The sequence below is a fragment of the Coffea arabica genome, chromosome 2e (assembly GCF_036785885.1).
Source record: "Coffea arabica cultivar ET-39 chromosome 2e, Coffea Arabica ET-39 HiFi, whole genome shotgun sequence".
In the NCBI taxonomy this organism is placed as follows: Eukaryota; Viridiplantae; Streptophyta; class Magnoliopsida; order Gentianales; family Rubiaceae; genus Coffea; species Coffea arabica.
Window position 1 is genome coordinate 72,209,810 of NC_092313.1, and position 17,741 is coordinate 72,227,550.

Genomic DNA, 17,741 nt, shown 5'->3' on the forward strand with positions numbered 1-17,741 from the left:
GATTATTTATTTGCTATTGAAGATTGCTAGTTCTTGGAAATTCTTTTCTTCTTCTCTTTCTAGGTTGGCTTGGCGAGTGGAGGGTGGCAAAGAATTATCAATCGTGGCATTCTTGAAGATAAGCAAACATGGAAGCAGCTAGGCTTGACATGTTTCAGCGCATTAGAAGGAGAAGGGTTTCATAAATGCTGTTTTGCATTTCTGTTGATTGAGAGAACAGATCGCCTAGATTTCAAAACTACTTGAATTTTATGCTATTTCAGGGACGTTTTGTTTCCAACTTAAGAACATTTTTATTGTACTTTTTGTTCTTGATGTCAGTTCTGTTAGCCTAATTATATTGCTACGAGTAAGATCTCCTGTGGTATGGTGGAACAAAGATTTTCGATTATGTTTAGAATAACAAAATGGTCGCTCCTTGCTTTTACCCAAACCAAATTGCTGTTCTCTTCTACCAAAAACCAAACTGCTATTCTCTTCCTTCTTAACTACACAAAGTATTTGAGAATAAGAGGAATCTCAATTTGTTGAAGTTCCTTACAGTTTGTACGGGTTTCATATAATTTGCAGGTGGCAATGATGCCATGCGAGCATATTTCAACTCTAATTCCTAGCAGGCGCAATCACAGATCTATGGTCACCTGTTCATGTATATCATCAACCTGTCTCTTCTTTTCCTCAGTTTCTTGATTCTTACTTTCACCAAGTTGAAAAACAAAACTGCTCACGAGTGACCAAATAAAATAGTAACATTTGAAGAATAATCTCATCCTAATTACAGAAATGGTATACATGGTAGGGTACGAGCAAAAAGTAGAAAAGAAAAGGCTCAGCCAAAGTGCACAACTTTGTAGAAAGACAAATTGAACTCTCCAGGCCGGGTTTCAAAATCTTGCCTAAAAATGAACCTTAGACAGTAGCAACATAAATTTGTACTAGCAGAAAATATTGCTTCTGTGTTTATTTTTCAGCTGTTATATGTCCTAGCCTCCTGGGGTGCCATTAATTGCCACTCTCAAATGTACGTCCAAAACATATTCTCTAGTTCAAATCACACAAACACAACCACACACACCATGCACAAAAATGCTTTTGTCTACTCTTCACTGGGGGTACATACTAATCGACTGGGAATCTGAGAAAGAAGTGGAAAAAAATTTATGATCGATAATACATTCTTCACTAATGGTGGCTTAGCTGGTCTGTAACTCATAAACTGATCCCTGCGTTTGAATACACATCCTATACCAGTATCATCAACCTGTACCAAACTTCTTTTTTTTTTTTATTTCTAACTAACTCTGCATTCACCAGTGATATAACTAAGGTCACTTTACACAAGAAAATGAAGAAGGAAACTAAAAAGAAAGAATAACAAAACTCGATCATGATGAGAGATGGAGAAGGAAGTTAAAGCCGATCCATGGGTGTGAAGGGGATGGCTTTATTAATAGAAATGCGGTATCCAACAAAAATTGAAATGCAGAAGGAAACAACAGAGAGGAGAAGAGCAAAGCCACTGGCAGCACCCCAAGCGCTTCCTGATTTTCCTTTAACTGGCGAAGAAGAGCCTGGGGACACATCTAAGGGTACCCAGTCACAGCTGACGGAATAATGAGCTGATCCATGCCATGGATTTCCATCACTGGGGTACCAAAAAGCAGCTGAAAACTTGCTTGATTGACCAATGGTGAATTGTACATCCTACATGCAAAATCAAAAAAAAAAAAAAAAAAAAAAATTTAACACAAAATATAGATCCTACAAACAAAATCGAGAATTTCGTTATGCAAAATTCATTTTTCGTATGCCAAGCAATACTAAAAAGCCTTCTAAAGGTAGGTAAGCCAGAATATTGTTATTAGTTATCTATTAGAAAAAGTGAAAACATTATTAAATAAACCAAGCATCAAGCATAAGACAATCATCAGAGAAGTAACATTATAGCATTCTTCTTCAAATTGCAGAACCATGCAATCAATAATTATTGTACGCATATTTGAGCCTCTAATTCAACAGTTTTAACTAAAGTCTCTCATGCTAGACGTAACAACAACAAATATTTGACAATTACTGATATGAAATCTGCAGGCATCAAACCCAAGAAAATAAAAGTCCAAGGGCTGCATTACTCTTAGTCCCATGCATACTGAAATACTGTGGTTTGTGATTCTTCTTCCATTAAATTAGACAACACAAAAGCTAAAAAGCAGGCACAACCTGCTGTAGACTATCCATGCTTCGGAGAGGCCTGGAAAATTCAAAGTAGTATGTGCCTTTCTGACCGGAAGATGCATAAGGACTATCTTCTGCCACAAAACCTGTCATGCAAAGGGTAAATTTTATTCAGAAGAAACTGAAAATTTGGCGGTCACATTGAAATCAACTGCAACACATATGGAAATAGAATTGGAAACTTATAATTAATATGAAAACAATGCAACGTAAATTTGAAAATGATCAATAGCTATCACTACATCAACTGTCCACGTATGAAGTAATAGCTGCTTCAGCTAACAGCCAACGATGACAGTTTTGATTTCTTTGATAACCGCATAGCTTAAACTGTCACCAAATACTGAGACATTGACTCCTATAAAATTCAAGCATCAGCCTTTTGTCAATTCTAGGCTGACTTTTCCATGTTTATTTCCTAAATGGAACACGTTCCAAACATAAAAACATTCACCTGTATGGGTTGTGAAACTGCTATGCCACCATGCACCTCTCCAATCATTCTGTGCAGTGGAGTCATTTCCTGACAAAAGTGAAAATGAGAGAAGGGTAAATGCTTTGCTAGCTCATAGCGATAGAAGCATTTAGATTTGCACAATCCCTTATTGAGGCTATGTAAGATAACAATATTCTTATGCCATGAAGTGAAATAAATGCATCCACAAAGTCCATCAGGGCATTCAGAAATCCTGACATTGTGTAAGAAGAGAATGACGGACAAAAACATCATATACATGAAAGTTACAGCATTCCCTATGATTATCCAACTAGTTTATGATGCATAAAAACATTTCTACTCAGCGAGCAAGCAGTTTCAGAAAAAAACTAGAACTTTACATTCAAAATTGTCTTTTATGAAACTCTTGGAAGTTGTCTAAACACACCGTAATCTGATGCTGCACAGTTCTAACCCATAAGGTAAGCAAAATGTTGATTTTATAAAGTACATGGTGCACTGAAGGGATTATCCTGGTAGTAAAAGATTAAAGACAGAATTTGTCATGCATTACTGATGTCAGAAGAAAGAGATAATGGACTGTCCAATCTCATGATTACCTGACGGACCAATACCATCAAGGTTTCTGCAATGTGGATTCCAAGCATAGGTATCAACTAAATGGCCAAATCTGTTTTAGACAAATGAGATTCCTATTAAGGACCAGTCATAGGAATGTCAACTGAATACACCAAAAGGTCAACACAAATCCCGTTTGACATCTACCTGTCACCTCCATTACCCTCTCTGCTGTCTATTGGGTTCCCACCGTACAAGCGTCCTGGAACAGCATTTCCAATAGAGAAATGCATGATGTCAACTTCATAGCCACGGCAGCTTGTTTTGTTGCACGTATTTGGTGATTCTTTACATCCACCCATCTTGTTGCATCAAGAAAAATTAACCATTTAGGAAACAAGATACTAATTAGGTTGGATAAGAGAAAAATAATAAAAAGGGTAAATAATAGTATTAATTGAAATTATAGCCTAAACAAAGTACCAAATAAAGGATAACAACAGTATATATAATATAAGTCACTCAAGTGATCCCACTTTGCTACTTACTCTGTGGTAGGTAGCACTCTCACCAACTTGAAACATAAGTGCCACAGATGGGCATCCATGATTATCTCTGCATCATTAGAAATCCAGAGCCATTTTCAGGAATGAAAATTGAAAACCACATATCATACAGTGTGCCTGCAACTAAAATCATAATACCAGTGAAACAGCTTATACATAACTGCAAGCTAACAGTGCTTCAGATGACAATAGTTCACACCCATTTTCTGAGAGATCAAGATTGACTTCACTAATCCATTTGCTCTCATCCTATAATTCCTTATTCTGAACTGCTGCTCCATTGCTTACATATCAACGGCCTCCCAAGAAAATACATCACAAAATATTGAACCCACAGCAGAATTGGTCTGATTTTACATTAGACTATCTAACTGATATTACAGCTTACTTAGTTGTCCCAGGGATAATAACTGAGACTCAATAAATGGCAGATACCATTTATTTCTCAGTAGTCATCCTAGCTGACATAATAGCACCAAGAAATTTGATCTTAGATAGCATTAGTGTAGCTCATCGTATCAGATATTAGAAAAGATCCATTAAATGGATTTAATTCTTTCTTCTGGCTCGAAAGCTTTAACCTAATTAACTGCTCTAAAAAGCCTACTAACCTCTTCTATAGAACACCTCAGCAACTTACTATAGAGTGGATATGCAAAAAAAACCATCAGATGAGATGCAAAACACCCATGTCAAAAGTATGTAAAACTACTAGGTATGATTGAATGTCTGACTAGTCAAACATAGTTCCAAGTTAAATTATACATCAATTCCCAAGCTTAGAATTGAGACTTTGAAACATTAACCAAGGCATGCAACATAACCTCAGTCAGTGAGGTTGCAATACTAAAGCAAAACATGCAAAAGACACCTTAAGTTGACCAGGAAAAATAAAGAAATAAATGCAGGATGTCATGGTTAATACTTCCAAAGCCAAAACATGACGACGTTAGAATGTAAGCCAATTCTCATACCATTTGGCAGCTAGCAATTTATGATGAATAGAATTCTTGAATTGGAGCTTAGATTGCTTAGATTTCATAAAATGTGTCTAAATTTCTATTGTTGGTGAATAGGAGAAATCTTAAAAGCTTCTTTGGATACCACATTCTCCTTTATATGAACCAAACAGCCCTGTCAAAATCATGATGTATGAATACAGCTGCAGCAGCACTGTCCAAAAGATTTCAAACACAGATACATGCATTCCTATCGCCAGAAAAGCCAAGGCATCAACAGGTCAAGTTTTACTACAATTACTTGAAAAGCATTCAGATAACAGCAAGCTCTTTGATCGTTTATTTGGATGGGTATACTTTTTTAATATTACCTTATATTCTAAGTGATAAAAAAGGCCACAAAACAGCCAGCTTTTTTAGCCTTTTTTGGAAGGGTATACTTGTGAAATACAGCCTTACATCAAAACTGAAGGAGGTCATTGTTTCATTATTTAATATGTAAGCAATTAAAATTTAATCTTTAGGCAAAACTGAAACTGCCACCTTGTCAACCAGAATTTAAGCAAAAATGTATGAGAAAAGCAAGCATCTTTACTGCACCACAACTTTGACTATATCAGGAGATTTTTTCATGAGTTCAGATTTCTAAACTTAACACAGGGCACCAAAAAAAAGGAGTATCTCTTGATCTTTTCTAGGTTCTATTCTAATTTTGTTTTCATACAATCCATTTGAGGTGATTTTATCATTTGTCCAAGTACCTTGTAACAATAGAATTAAGCCACTGCACAGGAGATTCCAAATTTGTCCAACGGACTAGATGCTGTTCTTGCCCGGAACAACTATTTTTCTGCTCTCCTCCTTTAAGATGAGATAGGCTGCTCCTCTAATTTCTTCATCTCTCTTTGTTTTTATCTCTTTCTGATTTCTCTCTACTCTCCTCCTCCCTCCTAGTGCAATAGAACCATTCCTTCTAGCTTCTTGTTCTCTCTCCTCTTCCTCACTTCTTCCTTTCTTGGCTCAATTTCTGCATTCTCCTGTTAGTCTTCTCATGTTTCCTTGTTCTCATGTACTATTAACACATGCTTTTCCAATTCAAATTTCTGTTTCTGCATTTTTTTTTTTTTTTGATTGCTCTGCTTCCCTATCGTAGCCATTTCTAAACTTGGCAGTTACCAACTCTTTTTCCCCATTTTCCCTTTAAAAATATTAATGCATCTTGCTTTTCCTCTTATCTGTTTTCATTAGCAGTTTCCATTTATCATTATGTCCTTGAAATTACTAACGCTTTCACTAGTAATTCTTGTCAGACTAACTCTCATTCATATCTTATCAAGACTTGACTACATCATAATTAGAAAGGTCAGACCTAGCTGACCTTAGCTTTTCATTTCGCGTGTAATGAACCTCAAACCAATTATTCAAAATCCAGCAACATTAGATTTTGCTGCACGCCTATTAAAACAAGCTAAATTCTTTGAAGTTAACATTAACAGAACAATCTCAGCTGAACTCGATAACAGAACAAACAGAGTATATCACAAGTAAAATACAGAAAAGGAATACTAAAACAAAAAAGACTGCCAGAAATCCACCAACTTAAAATAAAAACTAACCCTTTTGAGTAGATATAGTTCCCATCCACTTGCAACAAGAAGTACATATCCTTCCCATCATGCAAGGCCTACATTCACAATCAAGAATCATACTCAAGAAAGAAAAAACACATCCTTTAATCTATATAATTGTTCGTACTATAATTTTACTAATGCCCATCCATCGCTTTCCTTCTCAAAAAAAAGAAAAAAGAAAAAACTTAAAGTCGATCCAATCCAAGAAACGGTTCTTGAAATCGTTTGCGCGTAAAAAGAAGTCAAAGTCAACGGACACTACCTTAACAGTCATCTTTCCACCTTTGTAGGCATTTTCTTCATCCGGGTCGAGTGCCGGGAGGAGGGAGAATTCAAACCCATATACATCCTGCCAATCGTCGGCATGGCCGTCGAGAGTTACGACTCCGGGCCTGAACTGGGCTGGGACACGGGCCTCCGAGTCGGGCTCGCAGTCCCACTCGCCGGACTCTTCATGGGAGGTCACCAGTTGAACTCCTGTGAAAGCCAAGACGGCGAGGGAGAAGATGAAAAGACGAAGACGCGGATAGAGAAGCGACATCCTACGAAACGGCGACGTTTTACTGTTTTTTTTTAGGAGAAAGAGTCGTTGAGATGATTTTGGTTGGTCTGAACCCGAACATAAAAGTAGCCTGCCCATTTAGGACTTGTGTTTTAAATTGACCATACATACAAATACAGGTTGCCGGTTGTAAGACTAGGACAAAGTACAAGTGTTTTTTCCCTGGATGTTTCGGTTTGTACTTTGTACTACATCAGTTCGTTTATAAGTACATCTGTTTTGGGTCATAATTACGTGACATAATTGGGATTGATTTTTTATGATTTGCCTCATTATGCAATCATTGTGATCTTTCTTTTTGGTTTCTAAGGTTAGTGATTGTAGTGTATCTAAGTATTGGTTTAGGAGCACAAGTTGCCACTACTATAACATGTTATATGGCCCAACTCAAGTGGATTAAGTTTTATCTCATAGATGCCACGATCTTTTTTTTTAACAATTGTTGAATTCTCTCAAACTATTACTTCGGTGAAACATTTAATTACCTCTTTTTAACTGTTAAACTCTCTTAAATTATTACTTTTCTGCAACAATGGAATGCTTTCAAACTACTTGCATGAATAGTTTTAATCTCTTCAATATATTTTCACATAATATATAGTCTCAAATTCACATTGAAGTTTTTTTGCTTGGTAAATCGGCATTAGCTACATAGACAATATCAATGTTGAAGTAACTTGCTTTTGCCATAATACTTCAATTTCCAAGAAAAATAACTGGTACTAAAAAATAAGCATTATTATTGTATAAATATGCGCAAGTTTACCCTACATCTCTTGAACAAAATCAAGAAATGAGTAGAAAAGAAGAAGAAAAACATTACATCCACAACTTTTTTCTTTTAGAGCCCAAAATTTTATTACAAGCTACAAAAAGGTGTCGTGTACTCTAGGAAGCTGTTTAAAAACTTAACTCGAACTCGGGTTGACTGAGTTCGAATCGAGTTCGAGTGCTTTGATAAGCCAAGCAATTCGAGTTCGAGTATCCAGAAACAATACTCGAAAGCTCGTTAAGTCTTATCGAGTTTTTAAATTTTAATTCTTGAGTATATTATTATTATTATAAAATTACCACTATGCCCAAAAGAGTGATTGAATTTACGAAATGGTTCAGGTCGTATGAAAAATTTTAAAGGGGAATAATATCTTTTCGCTCAAAAATTATCAAGAAAGTAAAATTTTCTAACTTGAACTCGATCGAGTTCGATAAGGCTCGCATTAACTTGAGCCCTTGACTTGAACCCATGCAAATCGAGCTTGAGTTCTATGAGCAAGCATTGAATTTGAGCTCGAATTCTAATAATACTACTCGCTCAAGCTCGAGCTCTAATAATACTATTCGCTTGAGCTCGAGCATCCTTCTTGCATGTCGAGTATATTTAAACTTGATTCGACTCGATTATATCCCTAGTGTATTTTGGTAGTCTAAACCGACTTGCTTCAAAAGGTGTTGGAGCCATATGGACATCAATCCATGAACTACTCAGATTACAAAGATCATGTTCTTGAAGAAATAATATAGCCTTCAGATGAATGACAATTTTCTTGCTTTTTCATATTTTTTTATTTATAATTAATTTCTTTTTTGTTTGAAAGATAATTAATTTCTTCTATCATAGGATTTCCTAACAAGAGATTCTCCGCTTCTAGGTTTTCCCCGTCAAGAGTTTCTTTTTTTTTTACCCCTTGCTAAAAAAGGGCTTTCAAAGCCCGGAGCATGTTCATTGTAAAGCCCGTAGGAAAAGAAAAAACGTAAGAAGTCCAATTTTAATTTCTAGCTTCGTACTGTGGAATTGGGCTGACCTATTCCCATTTCCCTTTAAAAGAGACTAATATTTCCAATTAGGTCCCATTGGACAAATGCACCACTGGACCCCAACTAAAAGAAACGATGTAGAGAAATGGACTAAGCTAATTACAACTAGCCTCTTTTAGTAGTTTTCTTCAAAAGGGCACTGCATACATGAGCCCACATTGGAAGAACCAAATAACGAACGATAGCACATTCAAGCTATGGGCTGCTAGCCTGCTAAGCACTTTAGGTCATTTGTTAGCTTAAAATAAAATTTGTTTTTGAATTGAATCAATTTTCTTGCGAAAGTATAAAAAGTAAAAGAGGTTGTCAATCCCATCTGCAAATGCAAAACTCAGACTTTAAAAAAAACTCTATTTTATGTTATGCCCTTTGCAACAAAATATACAGCATGATGAAGATGTAAAAATATGCCAGCGAGACATTTAGATGAGAGGGTTGGGTTGAGAGATAGGGTAGGAGGAATTGTAGGTCGAAAGTTATGAATTCAAGGCCTTCCACTTAAATTTTTTTTTTTTTAAAAAAAAAGAAGAAAAAGCGAGACATTTAGACAAAATTTACAAGGAATACAAGGATAGAAACAATTATGCTACATTTTAAAGGAATATGATAGCTTAAATTTGCTAATTGGTTTTCAAAAATTTCTTGAAAAATGGAGACGAGTTGAAGGGAGGTGAAGGGACTAATATCCTAGTCATATCAATATTGCATGAAAGCAAATTTGTTATGCAATATAAATGTATTATGAGCAAGAGGAAGATCTTTGTAAATTTACAAAAATAAATATTAAAAAAAAACCAAAAGGAAAGTGATATTATCAAATTTTTCATAGTTTCCCCTTTCTCTTTTTAGATTTAGAAGGCTTTTTACTTGGACAAGTCCACATGGTCCTCAAACCGAATGCCTTTCCTTTTTTATCTTTTACTTTTGCCCTTTTCTCTCCTTTTTCTTTTCTTATGTTCCCCTCCACTTAGAAATATTCCCAGAGAGATATCATGCTAGTTGAATCACATAACCAAATTTTTGTATCCAGCCTAATAGTAATACTTAATAATTTTCAATTTCCTACAAAGAAAAATATAAAATCCGATCTAAAATAAACAAACGTGAAACCATTCAAAGTCGTGAGGACCACCATGTGGAAGGGAAACATCCTGAATATGGGATTTTATCATGCCTTTAGGCTGAGATTAATCTAAAGTTTTTTTAGAAAATAGAGTAAATCTTATATACACTGACAAGTTATATTATATACACCATCACCGTTGAAATTATTAAATATGTATAAAAATTAAATTTTAAATTCAAATTTTACATAATTATTATTTATCTAACGCTTACACAATCGATTTAGAAAAAATTAATCCTTGAATATATGCTTCTCTTGTAAATGTACATTCTTTCGCTTGTGCATAGAAGAGGTTCCATTAAATAGCGCATGCTCTGCGCGTGGAGGTTTATCAGTCAAGAACGTAGAGTGCATTGCAAACAATTAAAATAGGAATATATTTCCATGCATTAAACAACACTGTACATCCATCCATGTTTCCCAGTTGGGAACCTAGAGCAGATGTTGTGATGATATACACTCACACAGTATCAGTCATACATGTAGAGCAATGCAAATGGTACAGTATTTCAAACGGCTAGTTAATCCACAGTAACCTCAAATCCAATGGAGGCAAGCATTCCTTAGGTTCCAAATCCCAACTCCAGGACCATGATTAGAGCGTCCTAACTTCTAGGGGCATACCAATATATCATCATCTACAGGCAAATCAATAAGGCTCGCAAATATAGAGCCACTAATGTACTCCATCCGTTCCATTGAAATTATCGTACTTTCCTTTTTGGCTGTCCAAAAATGTTTGTTTTATTTGATATTTCTAATTACTTTATACTCTGAAATTTTCCTTATATCCTTCATTAATGATGCATAAAGACAAATATGATGGGATTGCTTTCTACTTTTTATTTTGATCAGCACATCATTAAGAGTAAAAGTGGAACAAAAGGAATTTTTTTTGGTGAAGTATATAATATATAAAAAGCATATATTCCCAAACATGACTAAATATATGGAACAGAGAGAGTATTAATAACATAACGATTAGGTATTTTTGCTCGAGTAAAAGTGAAATGGAGTAAAATAATCGGACTTGAACCGATCAGACTCGAGTTTGAACTCGAGTAAAGTAAAATAAATTTCAACTCAACAAATTCAGAACATGAATTGCTTGAACTCGAACTCGACTGGACAGCAACTGAGTGTTGCTTCATGGAAGGTGAAACAGAAACAGTACTAGGCGGAGGAGAGATGAATGAAATGAAATTGCAGCAAAGAGAGAAATAAACTAATAATACATGAAAAAAAGAAGTACGTGGGTGACGTGATGAGTCAGAAGGGGCGGTCAAATCATGGCAAATTGGGGACAAGACGTTTGATGGCTTGTATTTGTTTACGTTATATAATCGACAAAGGGCAGTAGATGACGTGGGTGACAGATTGGACAGCTGAATTTGACCCCTCAGCCTCACTCCCACGACAGCATCCCGCGGGTTGCACGGGAGCCTTCTTTTTTTCCTTTCTCTTCTTTCCTTCCTTCCTTGATTATGGCTTTTTTGCTCAGCCAACGTCACACCGTCTCTCTCTCTCTCTCTCTCACACACTCACGCAGTACGAAGATTTCTGTGTTCGTCTCTGTGTGTGGGGGTGTGATGTGTTTTTTTTTTTATTTTACTGTGGGGGTGGGATTTTGTTGTGACAGGGGAATCTAATCCAGCTCTTTTGTGCCGAGGGTACGCCCTTAGCAGTTGACTGCCCTACAGTTGTTGCTTTCACAATTTATCTAGTACGTAATTTTTTTTTAAAAAAAAATTCCTCATCTATCAAATGATTTAAAAAACAAAAGAAAAGAAAAGCAAAAGGCTTTTGATTACTAGTACAAATTTTGCAAGAGTTTTTCTTAAAATCGATAGAACATTCTCTCTCTCTCTCTCTTTTTTTTTTTTTTTATAATAAGGGAACCTGCAACTGATATCCAAAATTGTGCACTGGACAAACTCCACTCCGTGCAATAACTTGCCAATTACACGAAGGAGAAAGATGCACTAAACAAATCCTGTAAGAGTTTCAGACGGATGTCTAAAATCCCTGTTAGCAAGAAGGCATGACGCAAACTCTACCATTTCGACCAACTCAAGGGACATTTTTTTTTTAAACTTCATTCTTGAATTTTAATTGCATTCATTAAGTCAAATTTTAACTTCTTGTAATTGCTAGACCTGGGATTGATTTCGAAAGTTTGGAACATGATACAGAGAAGTATGTGCATGAATTCGTATGGACATTTGACTCTTAGTTATCATGCATAATAAAATGATCAGTGTGGTTCATAGTATGCATGAATTGTGCTTCTGCTTACTTGTTATTAGCACTAACAGAATCATGTGAAATGTGAACTTATGACATGAGAAAAAATTTCATACTGCAACCATATCCGATTCCAACAGACAAATGTTATTGCGTCGATTGCAGATTTACCGCACTGCAAGGTAAGGCAAATAAGGTGATTCACAGAATCATGGGGAACAATACAAGAACAAGCAACAAATTAGCAGTGTATTCCTGTCTATAGCAAAGCTCTCGTTTGGATTGCTATTTTCTAGAGTTTTTATATGAAAATATATTGCAGCGATTTAATATCTATAAGGTAAAAAGTTAGCTAAAAATATACTCGGAAAAACGAAAAAATCTTTTGATAGAAAACTACAATCCAAAGTGATACAACCTAGTAGCTCTATGCATGCGAAGAAAACAATGAACACAGTTCAGCTGATATTATGCCTTTTCTCGCGTGAGGTTGCCCACTAACATGAATTTGCAAGCACAATTCATGCATGATATTAAGCATGATATGAATAACTTCCGTTTTAGGGGTGCACCAGTTGAATTTTTGATCATACAAACAAAACCAACCACAAGAACAAAGTTTCTTTTTTTTTTTTTTGGCTTTTGCAGCATATTATATCCAGGGTCACAGAAGTCGAAACGAAGGCTCAGTTACATGTCTTCCCAAACGAAGGAACATAAAACTATAATAGTTAGACTGAGCCATGTCTTCTCAAAACAAGGAGTTTGTGATGCGATGAACAAAAGCACAGATGATGAAAGACTAGCTCTAAGTCTAACTAGGTGAAAAACTAACCACCTACACAGCTCTCAGAACCTATAAACAAGAAAGAGAAAAGGGTTGCAGATAAACTACTTTGAACGTACAAAGACATCAGACGCGAGCGGAAATTGGCAAGAAAAATTCCGTCATTCCTGTCAGCACCATTTCCCCACTCTCCTCCCTTACAGTGAATCTACAATTTGCCATTGCCACTTCCTGGACCTCCCAGTGATAGAACAACCCCATGAAGTTCACTCTTGAGGTTTGGCTCTGTATTGGAGGATGGATGCGATCTAACGGCCGAAATTGGCCTTCTAACTTCGGCTAGTTGAAATTCTGGAGCATATTGCTTTGTCGGCTGCTGAGATTGCCTTAATGCACCAAGACTTGAATGACTTGCACTAGAATTTACTTGGTTTCTGAGTGATGAAGGCCTCTGACCAAGATTTACCCCTCTTGGCACAAGATAAGGTCCCTTTACCATGAAATGCAGGATCACCTTAAGGTTCAGACACTTATGAACAAGAACCGAAAGAGAGAGAGAGAGAGAGTTACCGAAGAATTAAACTCCGGAAACTTACCGGGGCAAACAGGACGCCTCTGAAAGTCCTACCATTAACCGTGGCAGTCATCAGATAACCAGAATCAAATTCACCATCAACATTGCCACGAACTTCAGCTCCAATCTAGAGGGCATTATTTTGCCAGTGCATAAGTTCATGAACTAAAAGGTATTCAAACAGTACCTAGACTAGTTTTTCTAAAAGCAGATTACAATGCACTTAACTCAACTGAGAGTATGGAAGGAAATATGAAATAAGAACCCATGTAGAGATTAATCAGTATAATGATACTCCAACTATTGGAGATCATAACCTCAACATACCAAGTTTTGAAACTGTCCTGGCTCCAGGGATCTCTGCCCATCTGCTGAAAAATGCAACTCATGTTTACGAAAATTAACAGCTTGTAGATTGTGCAGTTTCGACTGATCTGGATGCTCTCCAAAAACATGCAACTCTTGTCTAGTCCGTGGGGTGATGATTCTGGGGTTTGGCTGGTTCAGAGGAACATGATTTGACTGCAAACTCGCTGGAGTTGCACGGTACTGCTTAAATATCGGAAGCACCTGAGGACTGACTTCTGTGCATTTCTTGATAGGAGTCTGTTCCTGATCAGATTGAGAAGGAGATGAACTTTGGGAGAGTGAAAGTGAATGCTCTTCAGCATCTGACGCGATACCATACATCTTTAAGTTGTTTGTCCTCCTTTTTTTCATTTGAAAAGCATCTTAAACAAAGGATAAAAGTTTCTGTTAGGCATGCTTTTACAATATCCTCGCATGTTGAGCTAAATAATATTCCCACAACAAGCCAACCTGTATCCATGCAGAAAGACTTCTTTGGCAATGGTTTCAATTCTTCGGCATCCTTTATGAACAAAGTTTCACTGGTGGCCATCAGCACTGTTCTTTTCTGCTGACAAATAATAGAAATCTATTATTCAGCAGCGATTACATAAGAAAATTGGAAATGGAGTAAAAAGTATTGATTTTGTAGCTGTCCCCTACCAAACCATTCTCTGCTTCTCTGAGAAACCTCTTACGTTCTTGATTACATTGGTTGCCAGAAGTTTTATAGAACGGCATCTTATACAGTCCATTAGCATAGTCTACTCCAAGCTGCAGGATGAGTAGCTCATTGAGCGGATGCTCATCCTCACCACAACTGCAGGATTGAATCAAATGCATATCAGTAACACATTATAAGCATTCACAATTGGGAGAAGGACTTGCACATGATTTTTTTTTTAAATCTATAGCATCACCCTCCAAAAACTGTTACTGTGTCCAAATTGGTCACAACAGCTGTATGGGAAAATCTTCCTCGTGGTTTTTGGCCACATATGTCCAGTTGACTCCATGAGCAGGAAACTATATCAAGAATCCAGACATCATTGTAGTACTGCTTGTGCGCTACCCCGCCAATCACATACACCTGAAAAGCAGAAGACGATCACCACCAGTTTTTTGTTTGGAATGGTGATTCAGCTAGCTTAAAGAAAAAATGCTTGCACTGCATTCCAGTTTCCATAGAAACAACAACATTTACTAGTAAACCATCGGATAATGAATTGTTTTCCTCTTCAGATACCACTATTTATTTCAAGATCAATTAAAGGACTTGCCTTTGTTTCTATATTTACAGAAGAATGACCTGCTCGAGCACCAGGTGAAGACCCCTGAGTATCCATCTGGTATAGCCACGAACAAAACCATTAGCTTATATTCAAATGTGATGCAAGCTTTTCAATTTCATTAGCGTTCAGCTTGACTTCAAGCTAACAATAGAGCAAGTAAAATGAAGAAGGATAGAATCTGTACCCTTGACCAAGTTAATGTATCCATATCAAGCACATCGACATCACCTTGGTATCGATCACCAGAGTCTCCACCATACAAGATAAGCCTGTTACTGATGGCAACAGCACTGTGACTATCCCTAGGGACAGGAACATTTCCCTTTACCTCTGGGGAAGCCCACCTCATAGTTTTAAGATCTAGAACATGCAAGTCATTCAAATAGTTTGCTTCCCCCTCTCCACTTCCCCCAAATATCAGCAATTTTTCATCACCAACAAGTGTAGCTGTATGGCTTTCACGTGGGGAAGGCGGAGTTCCTTTGCATTCAGGATATGTCCACTCTTTAGACCTGAGATCTAGTACATACAGATCATTAACTTTTTTTGAACCATTTGTACCCCCAAAGACAATCATCTTGTACCCAACTATTACAGCACTGTGGCTGTCTCTTGGTCCCGGGCCCTGTCCCTTGGTCACCAGAGTGCTCCAATCCATTGTCTCCAGATTTAGTACAAGAACATCACTAAAATGCATCCCGCCACAACATCCCTGAGATGAGGGAAATTAGAATATTTAGAATGCAGCACAATCAGGAAGATGTTTGCTCATGCATCCTTTGAAATAGAACAGTCCCTAGACTAATTTGAAGATAACATGTCTCAATTAGCTGGACTTAGCAAGTACAGCAAACTACTTAAGAAATGGACTAATCCCATAGGCCAACTATGGTTACTAGTTTGACTTTCAAATCCCTTTTTGCTGACAGCATAATTAGTAAAATAACACCACCTTACAAGAAAATGAAAGTAGGCATCCTGATCTAACTTTCTTTATTCCAAAAGAACATAATTCTTTTGAAGTGTGGAAGAAAGAAATGGTCATTCTTTCAGAAGCATAATTGTGCATTGGGTGAGAACGCCACAAAGTAACAAGGATAAACGAATACCAGATTTATGATAAAAAAAGAGGTAAAGAACATACGATCGTTGAAGATAACAAATGATCAAGAAGATAATTATAAAGGAGGAAAGAAAAAGCTAGAAATAGAGCAAAAGAAATCAGCATAACTCCTCCTAATCAGGGTTGAAGATGTTATTGAGTCAAAGCTGGAAAGAAAGTAGCGATCGTTGAATGCTACGTTAACAATAAATAAATACAATAAATAAATAGGCACGTATTACGTGGATACAACAAAACCGCACATTGATAGAAGACCAGATTAGTTGAACTGAATTCGTATTGCCTCAGATTGAAGAGAATGTAGGCACAAAACCAATCATGAGAATTCAAATTGAAGAGATTGCCTCAGGATGGCTGGACTAATTTCGAAGAAAAAACGAAATTAAAATGCAAGAGCAAAAGGAACACATGCCATAAACGATAGTTCAACTTGAAGAGAGCCTAACACGTTACTTTCAGCTTTCAAGTCATACAAGGAGCTGAATTTGAAGCTCCACCAAATGCAGACTACAGTATACCAAACAAAGATGATAAAAGAGGAAAGTATAAAACCGTTGGAGAAAGTGCATCCACTGCTTACCCCAAGAAAACCCAAGTCCCAAAAGAGAAAAGGGACAGCTAGAACAAACTTGAACCAGGAAAAAAGAAAAAAACCTTGAAACAAACAACAAATAGAAAACACTGCTTAATTTAGCATGGCAAACATTGTCAGAATGATTCAAGAAGCATAAAAAGCAAACCAAGTACATATTTCTACCAGAAATCACAGAGCCAAGCATACATGAACAAAGAAATGAGCACCAAATATAGCATAACCATCACAGAGAAATCAGAAAGTAATGTGGTTTGCTAGTAGTAAACATCATACGTACCCCAAAGATGTAGACTAAACCATTGGAATAGCAAGCAGAATGCCCCCATCTTTCAGAAGGACTGACACCAATAACCTTTGGAGATAACCACATTGCCTTCTTCCTTGCAATTTCACCTCCTAGAGACCCCATATTCTCTTTTCCTCACTTTGATCAGATTAGTTCAAGAAAACTGAAAGCCAGAACAGCACATGGGTTGGGTTGACAAGATGAAGATACAAATAAGTAGTAAGAACTAGAAACAAAAAAAGAAAAAGAGAAATAAAATGCCACTAATAAAGAGTCAAAAGAGGACATGAACAAGCCAAGTGACATATCAACTATCAGTGTCAATAGACATGAAAAGATGGGCGCTTTCAAGTCCAAATCACTGTGGCACCAATAAAAAACACAAGGACCTCGGGTGACCAGGACACATGCATTTACACTTTCTCTTATCATCACCTGCTCAGAATTACATCAATCTTCTTTTCTTTCTTACTGTTGATTGAGTAGTAATCAATAGGCGAATGAATGCATGTACTACTACTATTGGAATCAGTTTCAAAACAATGCTGATAAAGTAAAGCAAGTGTTCCGAGGGAGTAAAAGA

At 36.7% G+C, this 17,741-nt stretch overlaps 2 protein-coding genes across 6 annotated transcripts; both read right to left on the bottom strand.

Moving 5' to 3' along the window:
* Positions 1-1,262: 1,262 nt before the first annotated feature.
* Positions 1,263-7,075, bottom strand: LOC113732977 (uncharacterized). Its single transcript, XM_027259055.2, has 8 exons — positions 6,669-7,075; positions 6,392-6,459; positions 3,799-3,865; positions 3,458-3,612; positions 3,292-3,362; positions 2,690-2,758; positions 2,221-2,321; positions 1,263-1,704 (listed from the first exon to the last, which is right to left on the bottom strand). Exons 1-8 carry the CDS (start codon positions 7,044-7,046, stop codon positions 1,411-1,413), a joined length of 1,203 nt encoding a protein of 400 aa, XP_027114856.1. The 5' UTR covers positions 7,047-7,075; the 3' UTR covers positions 1,263-1,410.
* A 5,773-nt stretch (positions 7,076-12,848) lies between these two features.
* On the bottom strand, positions 12,849-17,741 carry LOC113732978 (uncharacterized). 5 transcript variants are annotated; one of them, XM_072080968.1, is made up of 10 exons: positions 17,594-17,741; positions 17,150-17,321; positions 15,339-15,866; positions 15,143-15,208; positions 14,783-14,952; positions 14,526-14,682; positions 14,334-14,433; positions 13,842-14,245; positions 13,537-13,641; positions 12,849-13,430 (listed from the first exon to the last, which is right to left on the bottom strand). In XM_072080968.1, the coding sequence occupies exons 2-10, from the start codon at positions 17,279-17,281 to the stop codon at positions 13,149-13,151; spliced, it is 1,944 nt and encodes a 647-aa protein (XP_071937069.1). In that variant the 5' UTR covers positions 17,282-17,321; positions 17,594-17,741; the 3' UTR covers positions 12,849-13,148. The 5 variants fall into 5 exon arrangements, with proteins under 5 accessions (XP_071937069.1, XP_027114857.1, XP_027114858.1 ...); XM_027259056.2 differs by lacking the exon at positions 17,594-17,741 and having other exon boundaries at positions 17,150-17,556; XM_027259057.2 differs by lacking the exon at positions 17,594-17,741 and having other exon boundaries at positions 14,334-14,430; positions 17,150-17,555.